Source organism: Tenrec ecaudatus, chromosome 10 (assembly GCF_050624435.1).
Source record: "Tenrec ecaudatus isolate mTenEca1 chromosome 10, mTenEca1.hap1, whole genome shotgun sequence".
Taxonomy (NCBI): Eukaryota; Metazoa; Chordata; class Mammalia; order Afrosoricida; family Tenrecidae; genus Tenrec; species Tenrec ecaudatus.
This window is the reverse complement of record NC_134539.1, coordinates 63,023,588-63,050,899: the sequence shown is the minus strand read 5'-3', so window position 1 is coordinate 63,050,899 and position 27,312 is coordinate 63,023,588. Positions and strand designations below refer to the sequence as shown.

The window sequence follows — 27,312 nt, the reverse complement described above, 5'->3', positions numbered from 1 at the left end:
TTGAAAATAATAATACTAGAAAGATGTTTGTGTTTTATTGATTATGCAAAGGAATTCAACTATGTGAACCATAACAAACTGGATAACAGTGATAAGTATGAATTCTAGAAAACTTCGTTGTGCTCATGTGAGACCAAGAGGCATTTATATAAACAGAATAAGAGAATACTGCCTGATTTAAAATCAGGAAAGGTATGCATAGACTTACACCCTTTCAATATACTTATTCAACCTGTGTGCTGAACAAATAATATGAAATGTTGGACTATTGGAAGAACAATATGTCATCAGGATTGGAGGAAGATTTATTAAGAGCTTTGACATGTGAATGATGCAACATGGCTAGCTAAAAGTGAGGAGGACTTGAAGCCCTTGGTGATGAAGACCAAGTGCCACAACCTTCAGTATGGAGTGTAGCTTAATGTAAAGAAAATAAAAATCCTCACAACTGGACCAATAGATAGCATCATGATAAATGGAGAAAAGATTGAAGTTGTAAAGGATTTCATCTCAGTTAATGCTAATAGAAATAGCACTCAAGAAATCAAAGGACTTATTGCATTGGCCACATCTGTTGTACAAGACCTCTTTAAAGTGTTGAAGAACAAAGCTGTCATTTTGATGACCAAGGTATACCTGACCCAATTGTGGTATTTTCAGTTGCTTCATATGCATAGAAACTTGGACAATGAACAAGGAAGATGGAAGAACTGCTGCATTTGAATTATGGCAAAGAATATTGAAAGCACTCTGGACTTGCCCTGGTGCTGTAGTGATTACACATTGGGCTGTGAACATCAAGGTCAGCAGTTCCTGTAAAGAGTTGCAGTCCCAGAAACCCACAGGGTCAGTTCTATTCTGTTATGTAGGGTCCCCATGAGTCATAATCCACTTGGTGGCAGTGAGTTTGAGTGAGTTATGAACTTGCCAGAAAAATAAATCTGTGTTGGAGGAAAGATAGCCAGAATGCTCCTTAGAAACAAGTATAGTGAGACTTTGACTCACATATTTCAAACATGGTTATCAGGAAAGAGACATCATGCTTGGTAAGAGTCAGAAGGGAGGAAGCCTTTTGGTGAGATGAATTGACATATGACAAGAATAGGCTCAAACACAGTAATTGTGAAGATAGCACGGAATCAGGCGGTATTTCGTTTTGTTGTGCAGAGTCGCAGTGAGTCAGAACTGCCAGGATGAAACCTAACAACACAGAAAAATGAAAATGGATGGTTTTAAAATTAGGACTTGAATGTGGTAACAAAAGAACTTCTCAGAGAAATCTTTATCCCTGGCAGCATGAGCAAAGTAACAGTCCTCCGGATTTTCATGGAAGGATATTGTTTAATCACAGTATCCTCTATACCTTGTATATAATTTATGTAGTTTAAAGTGCAAGTTGAGAAGAAGTAATTGGGAAAAGAGGGGAGTATAATGTAGAGTGAGGGCAGGGCCCTCTAGATGACAGTCTGTTTAAATCAGAATGAGATTTGCAGTAGGTTTGTTCTCTTTAGGTAGCATCTTTATAATTGATCATTAAAGAGGTATATACAGTGGAATCCCCAAGTTTATAAGAAACCCAGTTTCCTGAGAATAGTAGGTTGATAAAATAGCAGTGTAGAAAATAGAGGATTTTTGTTTCTTGGATGCAATGTGGGAAGGACAGATGAGCCACTTTGGTAGCATATGTTAGAAAATGTTTGGGAGAAATATACATATTACTTTCATGGTATGTTGGTAATCAGGTCCTCACTAAGGGAAATGTTAGCTCTCTTTTTAAAAGGTATAAACTCTGAAAGGTAATGTGCATGGGACTAATGAATAACAACTTGCAGGCCTTAATGGGAAATGAACTTGGAAACTGAACAGTGCATACTCTTGTGCAAGTTTCATTTAAGTACTGTACAAATGTCACAATGGAATTCTTTGATGAATTTTGGTATGTGTATCTGAAGAAATATTATAGGTTTTAAGTGAATCACTGTACTGTTTTTATGTTTACATTTCTATAATATCAGAAAAGAATTTTGAGTGGTGCAAAATAGTTAAGAACTGAAGTACATACTGAAAAGCTTGGTGAAGTTCAAACCTATTTAAAGGCGTCTAAGAATAAAGCCCTGGCACTCTACCCCAGAAAGGTCCCAACCTAGGCATGCAGGTGTGTTGTGCAACACATGGGGTTGCCATGAATGAGGATGGATTCAACTCTTGGTTTTGTATTTGTTGTTTTGGTATCAGAAAAGAAAACTGTTTTCAAACTATTGCTGCTATAACCTAAAGAGAGCAGTACTCTTTATTTTGGGAAGGTGAGATTGTTATGAAAAATTATAAAGTAATGCAGGTCAAGCAAAGGATTATTTAGTAGTTATTGGCATATTCTTTGAAATTACTTTTAAGCTAGATGGAAGTGAGGGCACAATAGTAGGCTTTAGGGCTAATTACTTTGAAAAAAAATCTGACTGTGGCAACTCCTGTCAACTTGAGTGAAGGGGTGGAGTCTAGCCTGTCATTCAGGTATAAACAATGAGGCTTCTGTGTGAGCATGGCCTTCTCCTGAGAATTCTGGGAACTCTTTTCTTCCTCCCTGGAGGCAGGACACACACTCTACTTCACCTTCCTGTTGACAAGCCTGTTGTGGATACATGTAATCACGCTGATGGCAGCCAGAGCCCTGGAGATGCTTCCACCACCACTGGATCCACAAGACTTTCCACCCACAGGCCTGTGATCTTCCTGCATTTGGCATCATTGCAGGTGTTGCATGAATCTGAGGAGAAATTTATAGACTGGTATCGGATGTATGGGCTAATGTCAGACTTATGATCTAGACTGTGTGGTGATGTTTTCTTAATATACAATTACTTTTTGATATAAAACTCTTGACAGGGTGGAGGTGCTGGACTAGAAGTGGGTGGGTGTTTTTTTATGCGTATCCATGTGGGAGCCAATAAAAATCCCACTACCATCGAGACGATTCCTACTCAGAGTGACCTGAGAACAGAGCAGAGCCGCCGGGCTTAGAGCCGTGAAAATAAATAGACAGACAGCTAAATAAATAAATAAATGCGCGCACACACACACACACACACACACACATTTAACTCTTATACACATATGTGTATCTCTGGATTTGTTTCTTTAGTCAACCCAGATTAACATACTGACCTAATGATTTAAAAAAAATAATAAATCATTGTATTGAGGGCTCTTATAGCTCTTATAGCAATCCACACATCAATTGTGTCAAGCACATTTGTCCATATGTTGCCATCATCATTTTCCAAACATTTTCTTTCTACTTGAACCCTTGGTATCAGTTCCTTTTTTTGACCTAATGATTTTTTAATAGAAATATTATACTGTACAAAGCTGATCTTTTTTGGGAAACAAAAATTGTAACAAGATTTACTATTTTAACTATTTTTGACTGTATAAATTAGTGGCATTAAGTACATTCACAATATTGTATAACTATCACTACTATTTCCACATCTGTTTTTTTAAAACCCTACAGAAACTATACACTTTAGCAGTAAATCCTATTTGCCCCTTTTGCACAACCTCTCCAGTCTATATTCTTTCTGTATGAATTTATGAATTTACCTATTCTAGATACTTCCTGTAAATGATGTACAATATTTGTCTTTTTCTGACTGGTTTATTTCATGTAGCATAATGTCTTCCAGGTTCACCCATGTTATAACATGTCAGTATATCATTCCTTTTTCTGGGTGAAAATAGTATGTGTTGCTTTTATTGTCACATCTGAGAAACTGTTGCCTAATCCAAAGTCACAAAGATACTTCTGTGTTTTCTTTGAAGAGTTTTATAGTTTTTATATTTAGGCCTATAATGCATTTTTAGTTAATTTTTTGTATATGGAGTGAGATAGGGGCCCAACTATATTTTCCCCAGTTTCTTTTGTTGAAAAGGCAGAACCATAACTGAACTTCTCAGTTTATGTTGTGCTGTTGTAACAAATACTGCAAGTGGGTGGCTTTAATAAACAAAAGCATTTTCTCACAATTTAAAACTCACTGCCATAGACTCATAGTGACCCCATAGGACAGGGCAGAACTGCCTCTCTGAGTTTTCAACAATATAATAACTGTAACTGTTTTAAGGGAGTAGAGAGCCCCTGAGGAGTCTGGTTGTTTGGAACTGTAGATTTTGCAGGTCTTTGCAGCCCAATAAGCAACCACTGTGCCACTAGGGTACTTTTTTCTCCCAATTTAAGAGGCTAGATTCACAGTGGTTTTCAACCTGTGGGTCGCGACCCCTATGATGGTCTAGTGACCCTTTCACAGGGGTTGCCCGATTCATAACAGTAGCAAAATTGCAGTTATGAAGTAGCACTGATAATAACTTTATGCTTGGGGGTCACCACAACATGAGGAACTGTATTAAAGGGCATTAGGAAAGTTGAGAACCACTGGACTAGAACGCCAGCAGGCTCCTAAGGCAAGAATTTCTTTATCCGGTCCCCTGGAAGGAAGATCTTTAGCTTCTGTTTCTTGGCACCAAGGCCATCTCCACATGGTTTGGTGTCTTTCTACTCCCATCTGTGCTTTAATAATCTCCTTTTATAGTGTGTAAGAAATTAACTTAAAACACACGCTACACTAATCCTGCTGTGCTAATGTAACAAAGACAACCCCATCCCAAATGGGATTTTTACCGAGGACAAAGAAGTTAGGATTTACAGCACATATTGTGGGTGTACTGTTTTAAACTGAAGGAGCCATGGTGGCATAGTGGACTATGCATTGAGTTGTTATCTACAAGATAAGCTCTTGGAACCACCAGCTGCACCACAGGAGGAAGATGAGATGGCTGCTCCTATAAAGATTTAAAGTTTGAAAATCCAAAGGGTAGTTTCTCCTTAATTAAGTAGGGTTGCTAGGACTATCGTCTCCATGACAATGAATTTCAGTTTTCTGAAGAGGCAAAACCAGTAAAGTATATATATGTATGTATGGAGACTATATAACTTGGTCTTGTAGGCATATGGGGCTGACAAATCCAAGATAGGCAGATCCAATGTCGGTTCCCTGGCTCAAGTCTCAAGAACTAGAAGTCAGAAGATGACAAGCCAGATATAGTATCCAGATTGAGAAGGGACCTTTGACAAAAAGTTCATATATATTAGATGCAGCTCACACCCTTTAGGAAAATCTCTTTCAATGTTTGGCTGCTTAAAGTGAATCTAATCATGGAGGTGGTTATATCAGATCCCTTCATGGGAGATGACTTTATCATTACGTAACTGCCAGACTCCTCCAATACAACTACCACACCACTGAAAACCAAGTTGATGATGAAGTTTAACTGTCCCAGGGACACAATTCAACCCTCAACTGTATGGGTTTGTTTCTGAACTCTCAATCATTTCCCGCTGAAATGTATGTTTTATCTTTATAACAGCACCCCACCGTCTTGACTAGTATAGTAGTAAGTTTTAAAATTGGGAATTGTGAGTACTCCAGCTTGGTCCTTTTTGTCAAAATTGTTTTGACTATTCTGATTCTTTGCATTTTCATAAACATTTTAGATCAGCTTATCAATTTCTATAAATTTCTTGATATTTTTCATTGGATCTGTAGATCGCACACTCACACATGCACACAGGAACTCAAAAAGTTCATGGAAAAATGAAAAGATAATGTTTTCTCATGAGCTTTTTGAAGCCCCCCATTTTGTTTTGTTTTAATTATGACATTCATATGAAAAATGAAATATCTGCCTTTTCTACTTGTAGAATAAGGAGCTCTGGTGGGACCAATGGTTAAGCACTAGACTGTTAACTGGAAGTCTGGGGGGACAAACCCAAATAGCAGCTCCAAGGGAGAGTGTGACCTGGAGATCTGCTTCTGTAAAGCTTGTTGGTATCAAGTACCCTTGAGTGGATTTTGATTTAGCCAAATAAGCTCTATGGGGCAAGACAGCCTCTGTCACATGAGTTCACTGTGGGTCAAAATCAACTTGATGACACCTAATAACAGCAATGGTATCTTTATGTAGAACCGGTAATAACTTAAAATTTTTTTTTAACCAATTGATTATGGCAAAGAATGTACAGATGTGCTTTATACAATTGATATATGTATATGTATGGACTGTGATAAGAGTTATATGAACCCCTAATAAATTGTTTAAAAAATTTTTTTTAACCATTTTACTGAGGTGTGTTACAGATATTAATAACAAGCCATAGTTCAATCACATCAACCAGTATTGTACAATTGCTACCATAATCTGTTTCAAAACATTTTCTTTCTTCTTGAACTCCTTGATATCAGTTCCTTTTATCCCCTCCCTCACCCATCCTACCCTTCAGGAACACTTATTATTGTTTTTTTCCCTATAATAGTTTTTTCTGGTAATATCTCTTAAAAATATTTTTGTATAGGTAGTAGAATCATAAAGCTTCAAACTTAAAATGTGTGACGACTGTAAACTTGTCTTTCCTCCTTTGTTGTACCAAGTTACCCAGTGCCTTTTTAAAAAAAAATCATTTTATTGGGGGCTCGTACAACTCTTATCACAATCCATACATATATCCATGTGTCAAGCTCATCTGTACATTTGTTACCATCATCATTCTCAAAAATTTGCTTTCTACTTCAGCCCTTGGCATTAGTTCCTCATTTTTTCCCTCCCTTCATCATGAACCCTTGATAATTTATCAATTATTATTATTTTGTCATATCTTATACTGTCCGACGTCTTCCTTCACCCACTTTTCTGTTGTCTATACCCCAGGGAGGAGGTTATATGTAGACCCTTGTGATTGGTTCCCCTTTTCTCAGTTTTATTGGCACATAAATTATACACACAATTCAATACTTCAGTCATTCAATCATATCAAGGAGAATGTACAATCCTTACCATATCAATTTTAGAGCATCCCACCCTATGGTTAAACCATCTTTAAAATGAGTTGCGCATTCACAGTTCTAGTGCTCCTGTCTCCCTCCTGCCTTTTTAATTCCTTAACTCCCCTTTCCCAACGCCTTCATATTGGTAGCTAGTGTTGTTTCTTTGAGATCCTTCTAGAAAGAACAGTTTAGGCATACACTATTACATGTAAGCAAGTATTTGTGCGCATATATGTCTTTTAACAATAATGGTAGCATCATTTATATTCTATATCTTGCATTATTTCAGTCAGCTGTTTTGTAGTTCCAAAACATTCAAAATGCAATAACTATAGTGAACTATGAAGAATTATTTAACACATCTATATGTCCTTCCGCCAAGAATGCAACTTTTTCTTTTAAAGTAAGTGAAACGTGATATTTTAGGCCTATATGGTTGACACCTCTAGCAACTATCATCATGGGTTTCATGTGTTTCTTTTTCTATTATTAAAACTTTTTATTATGATTTAGGTGAAGGTTTACAGAGTAGATCAGGAGTTTTTATTTTTTTAAAACATTATATTAGGGGCTCATACAACTCTTATCACAATCCATACATATACATACATCAATTGTACAAAGCACATCTGTACATTCTTTGCCCTAATCATTTTCTCTTTTTTTCTCTTCTTTTTTTTATTTTATTAGGGGCTCATACAACTCTTACCACAATCCATACATATACATACATCAATTGTATAAAGCACATCCATACATTCCCTGCCCCAATCATTCTCAAAGCATTTGCTCTCCACTTAAGCCCTTTGCATCAGGTCCTCTTTTTTTTTCCCCTCCCTCCCAACTCCCCCCTCCCTCATGTGCCCTTGGTAATTTATACATTGTTATTTTGTCATATCTTGCCCTATCCGGAGTCTCCCTTCACCCCCTTCTCTGCCGTCCATCTCCCAGGGAGGAGTCACATGTGGATCCTTGTAATCAGTTCCCCCTTTCCAACCCACTCACCCTCCACTCTCCTAGCATCGCCCCTCACACCCTTGGTCCTGAAGGTATCGTCCACCCTGGATTCCCTGTGCCTCCAGCCCTCATATGCACCAGTGTACAACCTCTGCCCTATCCAGCCCTGCAAGGTAGAATTCAGATCATGGTAGTTGGGGGGAGGAAGCATCCAGGATCTGGGGGAAAGCTGTATTCTTCATCGGTACTACCTCGCATTCTGACTAACCCATCTCCTCTCCTAAACCCCTCTATGAGGGGATCTCCATTGGCCGACACTTGGGCCTTGGGTCTCCACTCTGCACTTCCCCCTTCATTCAATATGATCAGAGTTTTATGTTCAATAATTTATACACATTTTGCCTCAACTAATTTAGTCCTTTCATTATACCATCAATCAACACACTTGATGTTTATTCTAAGCCATCTGGTCTCAGATGGAAGGTTCCTTCTGCAAAGCAGAGAGAAATACTTTATGCTACAGTGCTGTGATGAGAGTCATTTGCTTTCTGTGAAATCTCTTGATTTAGGTTTACGAAAGGGTAAATATGTTGAAATGCAGACATTCAGAGTTCTTTATAAATAATAATTTATAAATTTATAATAAAGTGGTTCCTTAATGTTTTCATTTACATTTTAAAATTATTAATTTCTTTAAATGAATGTTTTTTTTGAGATAATTACAGATTTACATGAAGTCCTAAGAAATAATATAGAGATTTACCATTTACTCAGTTTCCCCAATAGTAATACCTTGCAGAATTAAATGCAGTATCATGGCCAGGATATAGATATTGAGACACTCTAAGATCTTGTTCAGATTCCCCCATTTTTATTGTACCACATTGGTGTTACGTATGTAGTTCTATGCTGATTATCCTGAGGATTCCTCATACTATATCCCTCCTGCTGTCCCCAGGGCCCTAGCAACCGCTAATCAGTATCTGTTTCGATAATTTTGTCACTGCAAGATTGTTATATAAATGCAAGCATACAACCTTTTGGGGTTGACTTTTTTTCCACTGTTAAAATTCCCCAGGATGTTATGTGTCCACATTATTGTTAGGTGGCATTGAGTGGTTCCAGTTCATGTGACCCTATGTACAGCAAAATACTGTTAGGTCCTTGTTCACCCTCACAATTATTAAGTTTGAGCCATTGATTGCAACCGGTGTCAGTCCATCTCATTGAGGGTTTTACTCTTTTTCACTGACTCGTTACTTTGCCAAACATGATGTCTTCTCTAAGGATTAGTCTTTTCTGATAACATGTCTAAAGTATTGGAGATGGTCTCCCCAACCTTCCAGAGAACATTTTGTCTGTACTTTTTTAAGACACATCTGTTTGTTCTTCTGGTACTTTCAGTATTCTTTGCCAGCATGATAACTTAAATGCATCACTTTCTTTTTGGTTGTTCTTACTCATTGTCTAACTTTCCATGCAGATAAGGTGATTGAAAATACCATGGCTTGAGCCAGTGACAACTTTGCATTTTAATCCTTTCGTGAAGTATTGTTCAACAGATGTTTGTTTGGTTTCTTGACTGCTTCTTCAGTAAGCTTTGATTGTAGACCCAAGTAAAATGAAATTCTTGACTTCAAATATCCTGTGGTACAAATGTACCACATTGTTTAACCTTTGACTCATTGAAGGACATCTGATTTGCTTCCACTTTGGGCTATTATGAATAAGTCGTTATGAACATTCATGTGAAGATTTTTATATGAATATAAGTTTTCATTTATTTGGGATAAATACCAAGAGTGCAAGCCATATGGTAAGTGCTTAGTTTACAATGTATTTTTTTGTGATATAATTCTTTTAATGTTTATTTTTGTGAAAAGCATTGTTTTTCAGTCCTTAAAAAACTATCTTGTTTAAACTTTATTTTCCATGCATTTCAGGAGTGAAATACTTTGCCAAATCGCTGAAAAACAGCATATCTGTTTCAGAGTCAAAAATAATGAAAGTTATATTTTCATGTTAAAACAACAACAATCTTTGTCTTATCAAAGTAGAGGGAACCTATTTTCTGTGTAGTTAGAGTTTGTATTTTGGAGTATTGGTTGTGTCATTCTTAGGCAGTATGAACTATAGGTGAAAGCTGACAGAAAGCTCTCTGCACTTCACGGGTTATTTCTGATTCTCTCAAACAGTGTTCTGAATCTTCTTGCCACTTTTTCCTGCAGTTCTTGCATTTGATCCTTAGCTTTGAGATTGTAGTAAAAGCTTGTGTTTTTTTTCTACAGCGACTTTGTGACTATGTGTGTGACCTCCTCTTGGAAGAGTCTAATGTTCAGCCAGTATCAACACCAGTAACAGTGTGTGGAGACATACATGGACAGGTAAAATTTCATGAGCAGATTTTTATTCTTTCCAAAGGCCATGTGCTAAAAAATATATAAAAAGAATTCCAAAGCAGCCTCCCTTCATCTTTAGGTTCTCAATGACAGTATTTACCCTCGTTGGGAACCTTAGGGGTATTGTAGTGTGTTTTCACTGGGAAATCAAAGCTGGACAAATCTTAGTTGCTTGTTTTATGTACACAGCATAAAAAGGGTTCTAAGATATGTATACTGAAAAAAATTAGTAAATAATAAAGCATTTTTGGATGCCAACAGGACTTACATTCATTTGTGGAATTTCTCTGCCATAACTACAACTGTCTGGTGTTGCTGTGGGTTAGGCACTGGGCCACTAACCACAAAGTTGGTGATTTAAACCCAGCAGCCATTCTGGGGGAGAAAGAGGCTGCCTGTCCCCTAAATATTGACAGTCTTGGAAACCCTCTATTGGGTCAGCGTGAGTCAGAATTGCCTTGATAGCAGTGGTTGGGCAAGCGCTAGAAACACGCGTATATTGTCTCTGAATGCGGCCTGCTCCAGGAGTAGAGTCTAATTTGGGCTCTTTAGAGGACTTTTTCCCTTTTGTCTTTTAAGCTGTTTTCAGGATAGTTGAAGTTACAATAAATCTGACTTCTACATGTTATCAATCTCTAAATAAAAAAAATAAACTCACTGTCACTCAATAGCAACCCTCTAAGACAGAGTAGAACTGCTTCTGTGGGTTTCTGGGACTAACTCTTTACAAGAGTAGAAAGCGTCTTCCTTCTCTCATGGAGTTGTGGGTGGTTTTTAACTGCTGACCTTGGGGTTAGCAACCCAAATCAGAACCCACGGTGCTCCAGCAGTCTCTAAATAGAGCTATCCTTATGTCTTACTGGATCTGTTAAAACCGTGTTCCCAGGGAGGGTGTGTTATAAGGATGGACAACAGAAAAGTGGGTGAAGGGAGACATTGGACAGTGTAAGATATGACAAAATAATAATAATTTATAAATTATCAAGGGTTTGTGATTGAGGGGATTGGGGAGGGAGGGGAAAATGAGCTGATACCAAGGGCTCAGGTAGAAAGCAAATGTTTCGAGAATGATGAAGGCAACAAATGTACAAATTGTGATAAGAGTTGTACAAGCCCCCAATAAAATGATTTTTAAAAAAACAAGTTTTCCAAAGTCGACTTTAGCAATGGATTTCTCAGAATTTTGATGTGACACCACTTCCCCTTCAAAAAGAACATTCCTGTTTTACTGACTTAAAGGTTATTAATGTAAACAGTGTCTTAACATATTCTAGAAAACTGGAATAAAACTGGCTATATTAAAATTTAGGAGTTGTTCTCTCTCTCTCTTCTCTCTTTCTTTCTCTCTCTCTCTCATAAAGCAGATACACCCCCCCCGAAAATTTAGGAGTTAATCTGTGTGATAAGGACTTTTTAAATGTATAAATCATGATCATTAAGAGGTCAAACTACTAAAATTAATTAAAATAAAATTTTATTTCTATATTACATGAGGGTAAGTCAGAAAGTATTTTTTACTAGTGTTCCAGTTTATGCATTGCGCAGGTTTATTCCAAAGTATTTAAACATGCCTCTGTTATTAGTGGATGACTGCAGACACTTAGAATACACTTGTCTTGGTTTTGTTAGAATGCCTTCAATTAGAAAAAACTAATTTTGAGATTAGGGCTAATACCATGTTTATAACATAAGTTGACATCTTTTCAAATTACTGAAGCTTTGTAACAGGCTTATGGAAATGCTGTCCAACATAAAACAACAATATTTTAGATGAATCAAGCATTGTAAAGGAAGGTCAGAAAGAACTCAAAGATTCAGAAGGTTAAAGTGACTGTTTGGGGGATCTCAAGAAAAGAGTTTTTCTTGAAGGATGTAGGATGACAACAGGGACCCACTTTGGGAAAACTGGTATAGACAAAAGAGTAGATGGAGGATATGTTGAGAAAAAAATATATATAGCTTTTGTTCATATGCATTGACATTTTTAGTTTTATTAATAGTTTTATTGGCATCTAATTCACATATCGTAAACGAGTTTTACTCAAGAAGAGTTTTACAATCATCATCTCAACCGGTTTTAGAACATTTTCTTAATTCATATATTCATCGATATTAGCTCTCCATTTTCCCCTAACTTCCACTGCCATACCCTGGATTTCATATGCAGAAAAACATTAAGCAACAACAACTAACATGAGTGACGAAGTAAAACAGATAAAAACATCAATTGAAAAAAAAGCAGAAGATCGTAAGAAACTAGAACAAATTTAAATGGATCCTAAGGGAGGTGGAAATGCTAAGGTGTTAATTTTTAACCTAAGTGCATCTGCAACAATTATTTCCAATACATTCTGCGTGATAGCGAGGGTACTCACATCCCTAGTCCATGGCCATAGGGAGCCACCAGCAGTGATACTTAGATATTTTTGTTTAATAAAGGTTTCTATGATTTTGTAGCACAATATTTCAGTTTACCCATATTTTGGGTTAAATGTGCAACCTTTTTTTTTCCTTTCATTATATTTTTTTACTTGCATACCACAGAAGGTGTGTTTTTTAAAAATTGAAGATTGTGTCAACCATATGTTAATAAGTATATCATCATAGTCTTTCTATTACCATGCGCTCATGTTATATCTGTCACGTTTTGGTTATTCTCACTCTTTCAAACTTTCATTCTGTAACAGTACACTCAATTAATTATAGTCAAATATACAACTCTTGTTAGCATTTAGTTTTTGTTTTGAGATTTACAAAGATCTTTTGCCACAGGTACTGGGTTAATAATTTTTTTTCAAGAATCTTATGAAATAGAACCATTTTGTAGAGGAGGAAACTGATGCTGGAAGATTGAATAGCTTCCTCTAACTGATAAAGCTGCTAGGGGGCAATGCTGAAATTTAAAGCTTATTTTTGAGTTTCTGTGATCCATGTTATTTTAATAGTACAATCAAACTGTAAACATTATCCTTATTTAACACTTAGAAACAAGTAGGGTTGAAGAGCTTCGAAACACCTACTGATTGATTAAATCTATTGTAAGATGGGTCCATCCTTTGGGATTTGTCCTTGGGCTAGTTCTAGAATTGCAGGATTGGGTTCTGAACATGAATAAACTTGTTTGTATGTTAGTGAGGAAAATATAAACTTAATTTTCAGAGTATGGTTTAAAACCTGACTTGGTTTTATACTAGCTGTTCAGGACGCTACTTCATCTAGTTCAGGAGTTTTCTAAGTGATCTTTTAGGTGATAAAAGCATTAACACAAATCATTGGATTGGTGTAAGACTTTCCTGGTCATTATTATATTCTTCACTAACTTTAAAAGCATTGTTTGGGGAAAAAAAATCTAGTTTATCTTAAGACCATTTTGACTAAGCAGTAAATGTTGTTAACTCTTTAATCCATGAGTATATACATCTTTTTAATATTCAGTGTGACTAAATGGGAAATATGCATAAGCATATCTAGTGAAGACAGACGATTTATAGGAAGAGTACCTGTGTAATTCTTTGATTGATTGGCTGAAGTGGCCACATTTATGAAGCACCGTTTTTACTTGAGAGAACAAATGACAAATAGATTATTTAAAGTTGGATATTTGGTAATCATTTTTATGAACATGAAGGAAGTGGGTCAGTCACTTGAAGTGAAACAATTGCTAGTATTTATTGACCTTTCAAGGGAAAATTGAAATTTTGGGAAATTTGAATCTGCCACAATGAGCTTAACAACTTCTACACCTGAAGACATTTCTGTTGAGATGAGTAGTTATACTAACATAAGGTTTCTTGATATTGTGTAATGAAATACCATTTCCATTTTCAAAATGACCAAAGTATCACTCAAAGTACAAGATAAACGGATGTGACAGTGTGAAAAGATCATTGATAGGGTTTCAGAGTTCAGATTTAATCCACATATAAGATTCTTACACAACCACATGTTGTATTTTGGTGTAGTATTAAAGAACACCATATGCAATTATCTGAGAAGGCTAGAGCATATTCGTCACTTTTGTAACTGCATATACTTCAATCACCATATCCCAACAGATTGAATGAAGAGTCAGGTCTGAATATCCCACTGTTCAATTAAAGCAGATATTGAAGAGACCTGCAAAATGTGGCATAATTTCTTGCTTCTTCTTAGATTAGGCGGCTTGGTGGGGTAAGCATTGGGTTGCTAACTGAAAGAACATCAATTTGGGCCTACCAGCCACATTGAGAGACGTGTGGCAATCTTCTTCCGTAAAGGTTCACATCCTCGGAAACCTTATGGAGCAGCACTAGGTCTTCTTGTAAGCTCACTTATAGTTGCAATTGACAAGATAGCAGTGGATGTCTCTTTAATTTTGGAAACATAGTTTGCAATTTATTGAGAAAAATGTGTTACTATTGAATGGACTCATTGATATTTTAAGATGAATTTAAATATTTTTACATTTCAGGTTTAAGTTTTCATATGGTAAGTACCAATTGTCTTAACATATAAACAAAAGCTTTTTGGAGATCTCATAACATTTAGGAGAGGAGTCCTGGTGGTGTACTGGTTGCGAATTTGGCTGTGATCTGCAAGGTCAGCAGTTCAAAACCACCAGGTAGAAAGACAGGCTTTCTGCTTCGGTAAAGAGTTAGTCTTGGAAACTCACAGTGGCAGTTCTAACCTCTTCTGTAGTGTTATTATGAGTTGGCATTGACTTGATAGCAGTGAGTAAAATTTTAGAAATATGAGCGGGTCCTGATATCAAAAAGTTTGAGACCTATTGTCTTAGCTGTGTTTTTGCTTTTAATGATGAACGAAATTCACTCTTCAGCATTTGTTATTGCTTAAAATGAGGACATATGCAATGTGTTGGAGAATAAGAGAAACATAATAAAGTGGCAGGCGCAGTCTGTGAAACAGTGGTGTGACCTGCCAAAGTGTGGGACACGCATGAGCATCTGTACACATTCTTAATGAATGGTTTTGATAAAATCACCTTCTAAGGTGAACTACCTACTGGTTTACTTATGTCTTATTAAAGTAGGTTCTGAATATGAGAGGTGATCAATTTAGATGAATGAATGGTTAGATATCTTTATTTCAAGATTCTTAGGATACAGATGGTACAATATGTGAAAAGACTTCTAGGAATGACTTAATGGTAACTTTCGTGCTTTTTCTAGTCTTAGGGAATCATGTGATTTGCAGTTTTGCTTACACTTGACTTCTTTTTATAGATGTGAATATTTGGAATCTTCGTAATTAACTGCTACTTTATGCATTTCACTCTCAATGTTATTTTATCCCTTAACTGGAATTTGTAATCCACATATTGCTTTTCTTTTATAGTTTTATGACCTTTGCGAACTATTCAGAACTGGAGGTCAGGTTCCTGACACAAACTACATATTTATGGTATGTAAAGAGGAATGATATACAATGTTTATTTATTGAAAATGTAAGATCTGTTGCATATAGATTATACAATTACATTGCTATATGACAATTTCTGTTAAAACTATGAAGAGGTGATTTTCTGTGACCAGTGAAAGGCCTCTCTCTGTCTAAATATGAAATTCACCTAAGAGGCTTTTTTAGTTAAATTATATTTTTCTCCTAGTTGCTTTGTCCCCTAGTTAAGCATCATTGCTTTAGTAAAGTATTGTATAGATGGGACTGCATTGGAACCTTCAAAAATGATGGGCCAGAAAATTAGCCCAGAACCACTGGTTTAAGGCATACATCTTTACTGTTACTTTATGAAAAAATTTTGACCATTCATTTTCATCTTACTCTATTAATCTGTGGGCGCATGGGGCACACATACACATTTGGTATTAGGGTAGATGTTTGCTTATTTTCCTTTTGCGATGAAATACTGTTGAGCTTTTCCTGAATCCTCCTGTCCTTTTCTTCTAAAAAGTTCTGGGTCATCATTTCTTGCTTTTCAGCTGTTTTCCTTTTATCCTAATATTGGTTCAAGTGACACTTTAATTCGACATATCAATACTTAATGATCATGTGCCTTTGTTAAATACAAAGCTGAATCTAGTAAACTTAATTTTGGTTTTTGTTTTACAAAACTCATTCTTTCAAGTGTTCAGCTCCTCATTTAGTTACAACACATTTTAGATGATAATTCATTTATATTTTTTATTTAATGGAGAACTGATTTGCTGTGTGGATTTTCACTCGTCACAATAAATAGTTAAAAATTGTGTTTTTGAGTCACATCTAATGGGGAGAAAGATGAGACTAACTGCTTCAGACACGACAGAGGGTTGTTGTGTCAGAGGTGGGTTTGGATTTGGAATGTAGGTAATAGGAGCCAGGGTGGCACTAAGCACTGTGCTGCTAATTGAATAGTCTGCAGTTTGAAAACACCAGCTGCTCTGGGAAGAAGGTTGAGGAAGTCCAGCCCTAAAGGAAGAGAGCCTGGGCTACCCTGTGGTGGAGTTGTGCCCTGTCTTACAGAGTCAGAGTCAGTCACTAGGAGTTGGAAACCACTCCGTGGCACTGGATGTGGCTTTGGTTAATGTATGAGTTTGAGGGTTTTTTGTGTGTGTGTGTGTGTGTGTGTGGATATAGAGGACTTTAAAGGGGTGTTTTTCAGGGGAAATCTTTGAGAGAATTGCATAGAACGTTTTCTCAAGCCTCTTCTGAATAAGACTAGCGCAAACATTGATTGGAAACGGCTTATTCTAGTTGAGCTTTTTTTGTTTTTGTTAGAACTTCATTTCTAAAAATTACAGTGTATAATTCTTTATTGTTATTTTGAACTGTCTCTGAGTTTATGCAGTTTGGTATAATTTAAAAATAATATTAAAAATAATCTTGTGACTATTGAATTATAACTATAAACTTTTCCTTTACAGGGTGATTTTGTAGACAGAGGTTACTATAGTTTGGAGACCTTTACTTACCTTCTTGCACTAAAGGCTAAATGGCCTGATCGTATTACACTCTTACGAGGAAATCATGAAAGTAGACAAATAACACAGGTGTATGGATTTTATGGTAAGAACTTCCCTTTATCCAATTCTGAATATGTTATTTTCTTCTTTGGAAAGAAAGCACACAGGTTATGTGCTTTTAATAAAATTAGAAAATATAATCTTTTTCCATTTTATCCTAACTTTACCTTACATCCTCCAGTCAATCAAAAAGCTTACTATGGAGAGAAAGAAAACTATTAACTTTTTGATGTAGTTCTCAATTCACTTATATTGGAGTCACTGGAAGTGCTTGTTAAAAATATACATTGCTGGGCCCCACAGCAGACCTAATCATCATATTTTGGGGTGGGCTCCAAGCATCTGCTGAATAAATGTCTTGCAAACTCAAGCTTGAACATCTGTTCTGATGTATCCATCCATCCATCCATTCATTTACATACCTGCACACCCACTAAAATAGTATGAACATTTTTTCACTTCATGGACATTTTCATAAGCTGCATTGTATGGATGCACCATAAAGGATTTAACCAGTTTTTGTTTTTTTATCATGGGCTGTGGTTCAAATTCAGTGGGAGAAAGATGAGGCAATCTGCTCTCATAAAACCTCCCAAATCCTACACAGGGCCACTCTGAGTCAGAATCAATTTGTTTGCAATGGGTTAATCACCGGAGTTGGTTTTTATGAAATCATTTTATTCGGGGCTCATACAACTTATCATAATCCATAGATATATCAATTTTATAAAGCACTTTTGTACATTCGTTAGTCTCATCATTCTCAAAACATTTGCTCTCTATATAAGCCCCTGGCATCAACTCCTCATTTGCCCCCCTCTCTTCCCGCTCTTTCCTCCCTCATGAACCATTGATAATTTATGAATTATTATTTCGTAATATCGTATACTATCTGATGTCTCCCTTCACCCACTTTTCTGTTGTCCGTCCTCAGGAAGGAGGTTATATGTAGATCCTTATAATCGGTTCACCCTCTCTACCCGACCCTCCCTCCACCCTCTTGGTATCACCACTCTCACCACTGGTCTTGAAGGACTCATCTGTCCTGGATTCCCCGTGTTTCCAGTTCCTATTTGTACCAGTGTACAGCCTCTGGTCTAGCCAGATTTGGAAGGTAGAATTGGGATCAAGATAGTGGGGCGAGGACGCATTTAGGAACTAGAGGAAAGTAGTATGTTTTATCGGTGTTATACTGCACCCTGACTGACTCGTCTCCTTTCTGAGACCCTTCTGTAAGGGGATGTCCAGTGGCCTACAGATGGGCTTTGGGTCTCCACTCCTCACTATCCCCTTCATTCACAATGATATGATTTTTTATTCTTTGATGCCTGATCCCTTCAACACCTCATGACCACACAGGCTGGTGTGCTTCTTCCGTGTGGGCTTTGTTGCTTCCAAGCTAGATGGCCGCTTGTTTACCTTCAAGCCTTTAAGACCCCAGACTCTTTATCTTTTGCTAGCTGGGTACCATCAGCTTTCTTCACCACATTTGCTTATGTACCCATTTGTCTTCAGCGCTCTTATCTGGGAGGTGAGCAGACAATGATATGATTTTTTGTTCTTTGATGTCTGATAACTGATCCCTTCGACACTTTGTGATCACACAGGCTGGTGTGCTTCCATGTGGGCTTTGTAGCTTCTGAGCTTCTGAGCCGCTTGTTTACCTTCAAGTCTTTAAGACTCTAGGTAGCTTTTGATAGCTGAGCTCCATAAGCTTTCTTCACCACATTCTCTTATGCACCCACTTTGTCTTCAGTGATCTTGTCGTGAAGGTGAGCATCCTCGAATGCCAGTTTAATAGAACAAAGTATTCTTGCATTGAGGGAGTACTTGGGAGGCCCGTTGTCCATCTGCTACCTTAATACTAGACCTATAAATATATGCACATAAATCTATTTCCCCATCATATATAAATATATTTATATATGTACATGCCCTTATTTAGACCTCTATAAATGCCCTTTGCCTCCTAGCTCTTTCCTCTATTTCCTTTGACTTTCCTCTTGTCCCACTGTCATGCTCAGCCTTCATTTGGATTACAGTAATTCCTCTCAGTTACACCACCCCTGATAACATCCTGCCAGGCCTCCTACACCTTCCTCTCCACCAATTTGGATCACTTGTTGTTCCCTTGTCCCTAGGTTTGTTAACACCATTTCCTTTCCCCCCACCTTCCGCTGTCCTATGTCCCCACGAAACTGTCGGTTCCGTTGCTTTCTACTCCAGATTGTTCATCCAGCCTATCTTATTTAGACAGACATGCGGAGATAATAACATGCACAAGACAAGGCAGAGCAAAAAGCAAGCAACAAAAGAAAACAAAACAACCACGTTCACCACAACAAGCCAATGACAAAAAACAACAAAATAAAACACAACCACAAAAAAGAAAAGCTCATAGTTAGTTCAAGGACTGTTTTTTGGCCTTTTGGAGTGTTTTCCGGTCGAGTCTGATGGGGTGCCAAGGCCTGGCCCCAAAGTATATGTTTAGTATTCCCTGGGGACTTTGTTGCTCTGTTCCCCTTGCTGTTCTCTTGCACGCCCTTAGTGTTTTGCCTCGGTGTGGTGGGATCAGACCGGGCGTAATTCCCACACTGTGTCTCCGGTGTTGTCCCCGGTAGGGCTATGGGTCAGTGTGGCGTTTTAAAAGTATAATTAGAAATGTAGCTGAATGAGTATCTTTTATGTTGATCTGTTGTCAAAGAATTCATGTACTGGAGAGTTCAGAATCTCAATAACTGTGTAATTAAAAACAATGTAGCTGCTTCTATAAAAACTTTACTTCCTTAAAAGTCGAAGAATGAGGTTAAAATGTTCTCTGAAGATTATAGAACTCTTGAGATTACGAATGTTCTTAAGCATGATTGAGCCAAATATTGAAGACTTAAAAATATTAATGCCAGAAGTTCATTTCATATGTTGTGTTTTGAGTTAACTATAGAACTAAGCTAAGAGTTATTTCATTTGTAAACCATTATTAAATTGAGATATTTTGATAATTATAATATACATTTTATTTTATGGTCCATAATATTTATTTTCATAAGTTACTTACTTTCATTCACAAAATATTTTAAATGTATTTGGCTCAGGTCCAATAATGAGACTAGCAATACTAGGAGGGTAAGGGAAAGTTGGGGGAGAAAGGGGAACCGATCATAATGATCAACAAGTACCCCACCACCCACCAGGGGATGAACAGCAGAAAAGTGGGTGAAGGGAGATGGACAGAAGGGAGAGTTGGGGAGAGGGGAAATGAGCTAATACCCAGGGCTCAAGTAGAAAGAAAAATTTTGAAAATGATAATGGTAACATGTACCATTGTGTTTGACACAGTGTGTATGGAAGGTGGTAAGTGCTGTAAGAGCCCACAATAAAATAATGTAAAACAGACAACCATAAAAAAAAGAAATAAGCAAAAAGCAACTAGTTCCAACTGTGTAAGATGAATATTTTGTATAAACTTAGACACCAGAATTTGACCAATATTTTTGATGTAGGACAAAAGGGGGGGAAATAGTGCAAAAGGAGAGCATTTTATTCAAGATACCTTTGCTGAGGAACACGATAGCAGCACAGATCTAGTTACTGAACTTCTGCTCACCTAGTGGTTTTATGGTTTGGTTTAGTAAAAGGAAGCCTATCAGTTCCTCATCAGGGAGATTAAATTTAATTATCATGGAATTTTACTTTGATTTTAAAGCAATAACATGTTCATATGTGTCTATTGTATTGGCCCTTCAGTCCCATATTTAGTAGGGACATTTTTTGCCTATGTAAATGGAAAAGGACAAGGTTCCTGTCTGCCAGTTGAGCTCAGTGTTAGGAGTTCTTGGAAGTTTGCATAGAATCATGCTTTCACAAAGAGATGTAATTTAGAAAATCACAAGAATTGACCATGTCTTATAGTCTTCTCTTCTTTATCAGTTTCAGCTACGTGCAGAGCAGTACTAGAATGTCAAGTTTCTTTTTTTTCAATTTCCCCCAAATTGGCAGAGGTTACCATATATACTGGAGTGTAAGCCGACTGGACTATCATCTGAGGCACCTAATTTTCCACACTACTCCAAGAAAAATTCGGCTTATGCATGGGTATATATGGTAATTCTCTTTTAATTTGTTTCATTGCGGATCTTGCCACGATAAGGTGGTGGTGTGACTCAAAATGAGCCTATAGTGCAGAGTAGAACTTCATCATAGAATTTTTTAAACGGAGATGTTTATGGGAGTGGACTGTCAAATCTTTCTCTTGAAGATCCACTGATGGATTCAAACCACAGACCTTACTGTTCTCAATTGAGCACTTAACTATTGTGACACCAGGGTTCTTAGAATAAGGTAGAAACATTAAATAATCAGGTTGACAGTATTCATAACATAGTAAGTCCCTAGGTTGTATCAACAGCTTATGCTTGGCTGTAAGCCTAAAGGATGGTGATTCAGACCTACCCAGCGGTACTGTGGATGGAAAGACCTGGCAGTCGGCTTCCTTTTTGATTCTAGCACTGTGGAATAATTCTTTGTAGTACATGAGGTATCCATGAATCAGTATTGACTTGAAGATCAACTAACAACCATCAGATAACATTGTGGCCAAAGCATTTGTTGTGGGGTTCTGGCAAAATTCTGTGTAGTTCTTGCTATTGATACCATTTTAGCCAGTTATTTCAATGGCTTCTTAGGGCCACTCCTAGAATAAAAATAAGGGCCAAATCTTGTGTTGTGTAGACGTATATACAAGGGAACTTAAAAAATGTCCTGGATAACATCCCCTTACAAAAGGGTCGCGGGGAGGAGACGAGCCAGCCAGGGTGCGGTATAGCAATGATTTAACATACAACTTTCCTCTGGTTCTTTAATGCTTCCTGCCCCCCACTATCATGATCCCAGTTCTGCTTACAATTCCGGCTAGACCACAGGATGTAGACTAGTACAGATAGGAACTGGAAACACAGGGAATCCAGGACAGAGGAACCTCTCAGGACCAGTGGTGAGAGTGGCGAAACTGGGAGGGTGGAGGAAGGTGGGGTAGAAAGACAACCAATTACAAGGATCTACATATAACCCCCTCCCTGGGGGACAGACAACAGAAAAGTGGGTAAAGGGAGACATCAGACAGTGTAAGATATGACACAATAATAATAATTTATAAATTATCAAGGGTTCGTAAGAGAGGGAGGTAGGGGAAGAAGGGGAAAAATGAGCTGATACCAAGGGCTCAAGTAGAAAACATGTTTTGAGAATGATGTTGGCCACAAATGTGCTTGACACAGTACATGTATGTATGGATTGTGATAATAGTTGTACAACCCCCAATAAAATAATTTGTTTAAAATGTCCTGGATAATTGGAATGAAAAGATAATAGAATTGTTATATGAACTTTTTGAAGCCCTCTTGTATATGTGTATACACACACACATGCATACATATATCATATGAGTTGGAATTGACTCAGTGGCAATAAGTTATATACAAACTTTTCGAAGTTCATGGAAAAATTTTAGTTTTCCACAGACTTTTAGTGTCAAACCGTATGTTAGATGTTTGTTTCCTCTTGACCTTATTTCATGGACAAAGCCTACATATATATCATAACTTGCAATTCTAGTTGAAGCTGAGTTTCCATTGCCCCAAAGGATGATCTGTGATTGGATAGGCTGTGTATTTTATTGGCAGATGCAGGACTTCATTAATGAGAGTTCTGTTTCTTTCACAGATGAGTGCCAAACCAAATACGGAAATGCTAATGCCTGGAGATACTGTACCAAAGTCTTTGACATGCTTACAGTAGCAGCTGTAAGTTGATGTGAATTGTTTTTAAAATGTGAATTGTTTTTCTTGCCAATAACACATTCCAAAGTTTTATCTATTTCCCATCTGAATTACATTGAGACCTTTAGTTTTTATTGATGAATTTGGACATGACTGAGTTATAGTAGTTTACATTCAACTCCTTATCCTTTTCCCCCTAGTTAATAGATGAGCAGATTTTGTGTGTTCATGGTGGTTTATCTCCTGATATCAAAACACTGGATCAAATTCGAACAATTGAACGGAATCAGGAAATTCCTCATAAAGGAGCATTTTGTGACCTGGTTTGGTCAGATCCTGAAGATGTAGATACTTGGGCAATCAGTCCCCGAGGAGCAGGCTGGCTTTTTGGAGCGAAGGTCACAAATGAGGTAAATTTCACCATTTTTGAAAAGTAGTTTGTTGATTGCTAATGGATGGCACAAAGAATTATGGTAATCATAGATTTAACACATTTCAATTTGGTTTAGCCAAACTAGTGATAGATACCTGATTTATAGTTGTTTATTTAAATATGTCTTTGCTTAATAGTTAAATGTTATCTTCTTGTGAAAGTACCTATATATATGTAGTATAACTGTTCCTTTCCAAATAGTGCTATTAAATAACAGAATAAGAGAAACACAACAGGAAACTTGAGGTTCAATTATTTTCCATTAAAAATTGTACCCATATAAACTTATATTGGGAAGGGATCTGCATAATAGAGTCAGAGAATTGGATTCTAATCCTGTGTTAGTTTGGGTAGACTAGAGAAACAAATTCATAGACATTCATAGGAAAGAGCTTTATATATGAGAGGTATTGAATATTAAGAACACATCCCAGCCCAGTTTAGATCAAGTCCATAAGGCTGATATTTGCCCATATGTCCAATACCAATCTATAAAGTCCCCTTCAGACTCACAAAACACATACAATGATGTTGAATGCAGGAAGATCACGGCCCAGTGAGGGGGAAGTCTTGTGGATCCAGTGGTGGTGTAAGCATTTCAGCGCTGGCAGGGGTCTCCATGTGGCTACTCCAGCTCAAAGCATTAGCATTATTCCATGTGTCTTGTCAGTAGAGAGTCTCTCAGGGAGTAAGCAGAGAGAAGTATCTCCTGCCTCCAAGGAGGCAAAACAGGAGTTTCCAGAATTCTCAGAAGAAGGCCATGCCCACACAGAGACCTCATTGGTTATATCTTGATTGACAGGCCAGACTCCACCCCTTCGCTTGCAATCCTCTCACATTGACACTAGATTATGTACTACAAATCCCACAGGGTCCACTTGGGTAAATAATGTATTCTATTTGAGCCTATTTTTTTTAAGTAATAAAAGTCTCTTTCAGAATTATTTGCCAAAATAACACATACAAAACCCTCACTAAATGCTAGATGAAGTCCTTAAATATGGTGCAAACTGCTACCACACTTGATTGTTAATCAGAATGCTAGTTATTCTAATGAGCTCAGAGGGTCCACGGAAGCAAGGTCTAAAAACGTATTCCCCCCAAATCAGTCATTGGAAACCTCATGGAGTATAGTTCCACTCTGATATGACATGGGGTCACCATGAATCAAAATCTACTCAGCAACCCTGATTTAAAGGCTAAATATTAATAGTATTTGTCTTTATTATTAAACTGTAAAACTGAATTATGTGACTAGCTAATTAGATAGCTCTCTGATGAATTAAGCCAGTGTGACTTGATTTGCTATTGCACATGCTGAGGATATCTGGAATGGGTTCTGTAATTGTGAGAACTTTAATAATCAACAGATTTTGACCATTTATTTAACTGATTATGCTCTTGTGGGCTATTTGTCTTTTTTTAATATACTGGATACTTATTTACAAAACTTTTCTAAATTACAGTTTGTTCATATCAACAATTTAAAACTCATCTGCAGAGCACATCAACTAGTGCATGAAGGCTATAAATTTATGTTTGATGAGAAGCTGGTAACAGTATGGTCTGCTCCTAATTACTGCTATCGTTGTGGAAATATTGCCTCCATCATGGTCTTCAAAGATGTAAATACAAGAGAACCAAAGTTATTCCGAGCAGTTCCAGATTCAGAACGTGTTATTCCTCCTAGAACAACGACGCCGTATTTTCTTTGAGGCCTTCACCATCCTGCTGACCCATTTCCCTGCCCTCTTCTTACCCCAACTTTTCGTGTATTACCCTCTACAATATACTTTTTATTGAGCACTTTGCTGCTGAAATGCTGCCTCTTGCCTTTTTTTATTTTAAATTATCTAAATTTATTGTTTGTTATGGTGTCTATAGCAATGTTTTTCTATCAGTTTTCTCCATCCCATCCCCACCTGGACTCATTTGAGAAGACTTGAGAAATGTCTTAATACACTGCTGCATGTAGCTCTTGCTTACTTAACTAGTCTGGGGGAAACAGGATGTGTTTCCTTTGTTTAAAACGCCAATTGACAGAACAGACTCCACCGAAATACTCCTTTTGTATCATTCAGCCTTTTGTTTTAGTTTGGTAAGTTTTAAGAAATTTCAGCAGCAAAGTTGTTATTCAGTGGGCATGATGGACTGCAAATGCCTCAAGTTATGTATACCTGTCCCAGCTGTAAACTTCATTGTCCTTTGTTGGATGATATTTTAAGTGGATATAAAATAAATTGGTCTAAAGGGCTGCCCTCCTTGTTGTGTTTTTAAATTTTAGTTAAAAACTGCTACAGCTTATGACTTTGTAAATGAAGATAATTGTATTGATCTTTTTCAGATTCCTTGTATTTTTTAATAAAGTAATCTTAAAACTCTCAGATAGATTAAGGGATAGAAATTTTAAACAGCTTGCATTGTTAGCTTAAAGTTATTCTTTTTAAAAAAATCAAAATTCTTGACCCTTTGGTTTTTGAGTTTAAAATCTTCAATTGAAATTCAATATTATTTGGTTTTTTGTTTGTTCGTTTTGTTTTTTAAAATCACTAAACTGTGCCTAAAGAACATAACTGCCATATTAATGTTTTGGTTTATATCCTCTATAGTGATAGAAAAACATTTAATACTTGTAATGCTAATGTGTTCATTTGATACCAGTTGAGTAGAATGTGATCAATACAGTTTACAATCTATCATGAATATCATTAAGTAAAATCTGTATTTTTCAATAGGAGTCATTCTCTTGTTGTAACACTTGACCTTAACTTTTAGAAAGTGTTCATTTTTTATCTGCAACTGGAACGATTAAAAAGTTAGGCCTCTTGTATTTGTGAAATGTAATCTGAAGCAGATTTTTAAAAGTGTAGAAAGAAACAAATTGTCCTTTTTTGTAAAGGTCTGTAATACCATATTTTGGCTTTGTGTAAGTAACTTGAATATCCAAAGGGTTGTGATGATTAGTTCTTGATATGCAACTGTCCAATTACTAAGGACAAGTGTTCCAGTGTCGCTCATGACTGCTGTCATAAATGATGTTGGAATTTACTACTTTTTGAAATCGTTGGATCCCTTTGCTATGATTTGCATCATTCCAGGAAATCCTTGTGAAGCCAGCCAATTAATAAAGCACTTTAGCATCTGTTCAGGTAGTTTTGAAAACCAACTTTTCACCTTCAGGACAAGAACTTCCAGGTTACCTAAAAATGCAATAAAATCCTTATAATCTAAGCTTCTTGGCACATAATTTGTCATCAGGGTTTTCTTTGATTAAATGAGCACAATACTGTTTTGATTTGTTCCCTTTCCTTGTTAGCCATTTCCTCGTGCAGTTTCTAGTGTGTAGCTCCATGAAAGAAGCGGCGAAGACTTGCTGCACACTTGAACCAGTGGTGGGGCAGTGCCTTCATGGCACTGCCCTGACCCCAGTGTTATTCAGGGGAAAGGTATTTTTGTCGTACAGGGATATGTCGTTGTGTTCTTACTAATGGTGAAACACTGGAAATTAACGATGCAGACAACTTGTTCTTTGAACAGCTCTCGGCAGTATTTTTCTGTTACCGGATGTTGTATTTAAGTGCGTGCTCCCCATTGCTTCTAAGTTGTACCAGTAAAACTGGCTCAGCCCGTCCTCCCCATTTGACACTCCTTTGCTCAGACTATGTAGTTATTGCAGTTGTTTTAGTTATCCCTGTAATGTGACTTTTAAGTCAAGGTATAATGCATTTATTTGTCAGTAGTTGGGCACATGCCAATAATAATCTGTCCATTCCTTACCTGTCATCTGTTTGCCTGATTTCAACTGAATAATGGCTTTTTGCATGGATAAAGTTTTTACTATTATTAGACGTGTAAAGGGAAGAGAGTGATAATATTGGACTTGTACGCCTAAGAGGAATATTTGAATTCCTCTAA

At 37.0% G+C, this 27,312-nt stretch overlaps 1 protein-coding gene across 1 annotated transcript in view; it reads left to right on the top strand.

Annotated features, from left to right (window-relative positions):
• PPP6C (protein phosphatase 6 catalytic subunit) overlaps positions 1-25,652 on the top strand; it is a 35,050-nt gene extending 9,398 nt beyond the window's left edge. Inside the window, exons 2-7 of the mRNA XM_075560505.1 lie at positions 10,121-10,216; positions 15,566-15,631; positions 17,092-17,233; positions 22,909-22,988; positions 23,165-23,374; positions 24,864-25,652. Of these exons, the coding sequence (XP_075416620.1) occupies positions 10,121-10,216; positions 15,566-15,631; positions 17,092-17,233; positions 22,909-22,988; positions 23,165-23,374; positions 24,864-25,112 (843 nt within the window). The 3' untranslated portion in view covers positions 25,113-25,652. The remainder of the gene's footprint in view (positions 1-10,120; positions 10,217-15,565; positions 15,632-17,091; positions 17,234-22,908; positions 22,989-23,164; positions 23,375-24,863) is intronic.
• Positions 25,653-27,312: the final 1,660 nt, after the last annotated feature.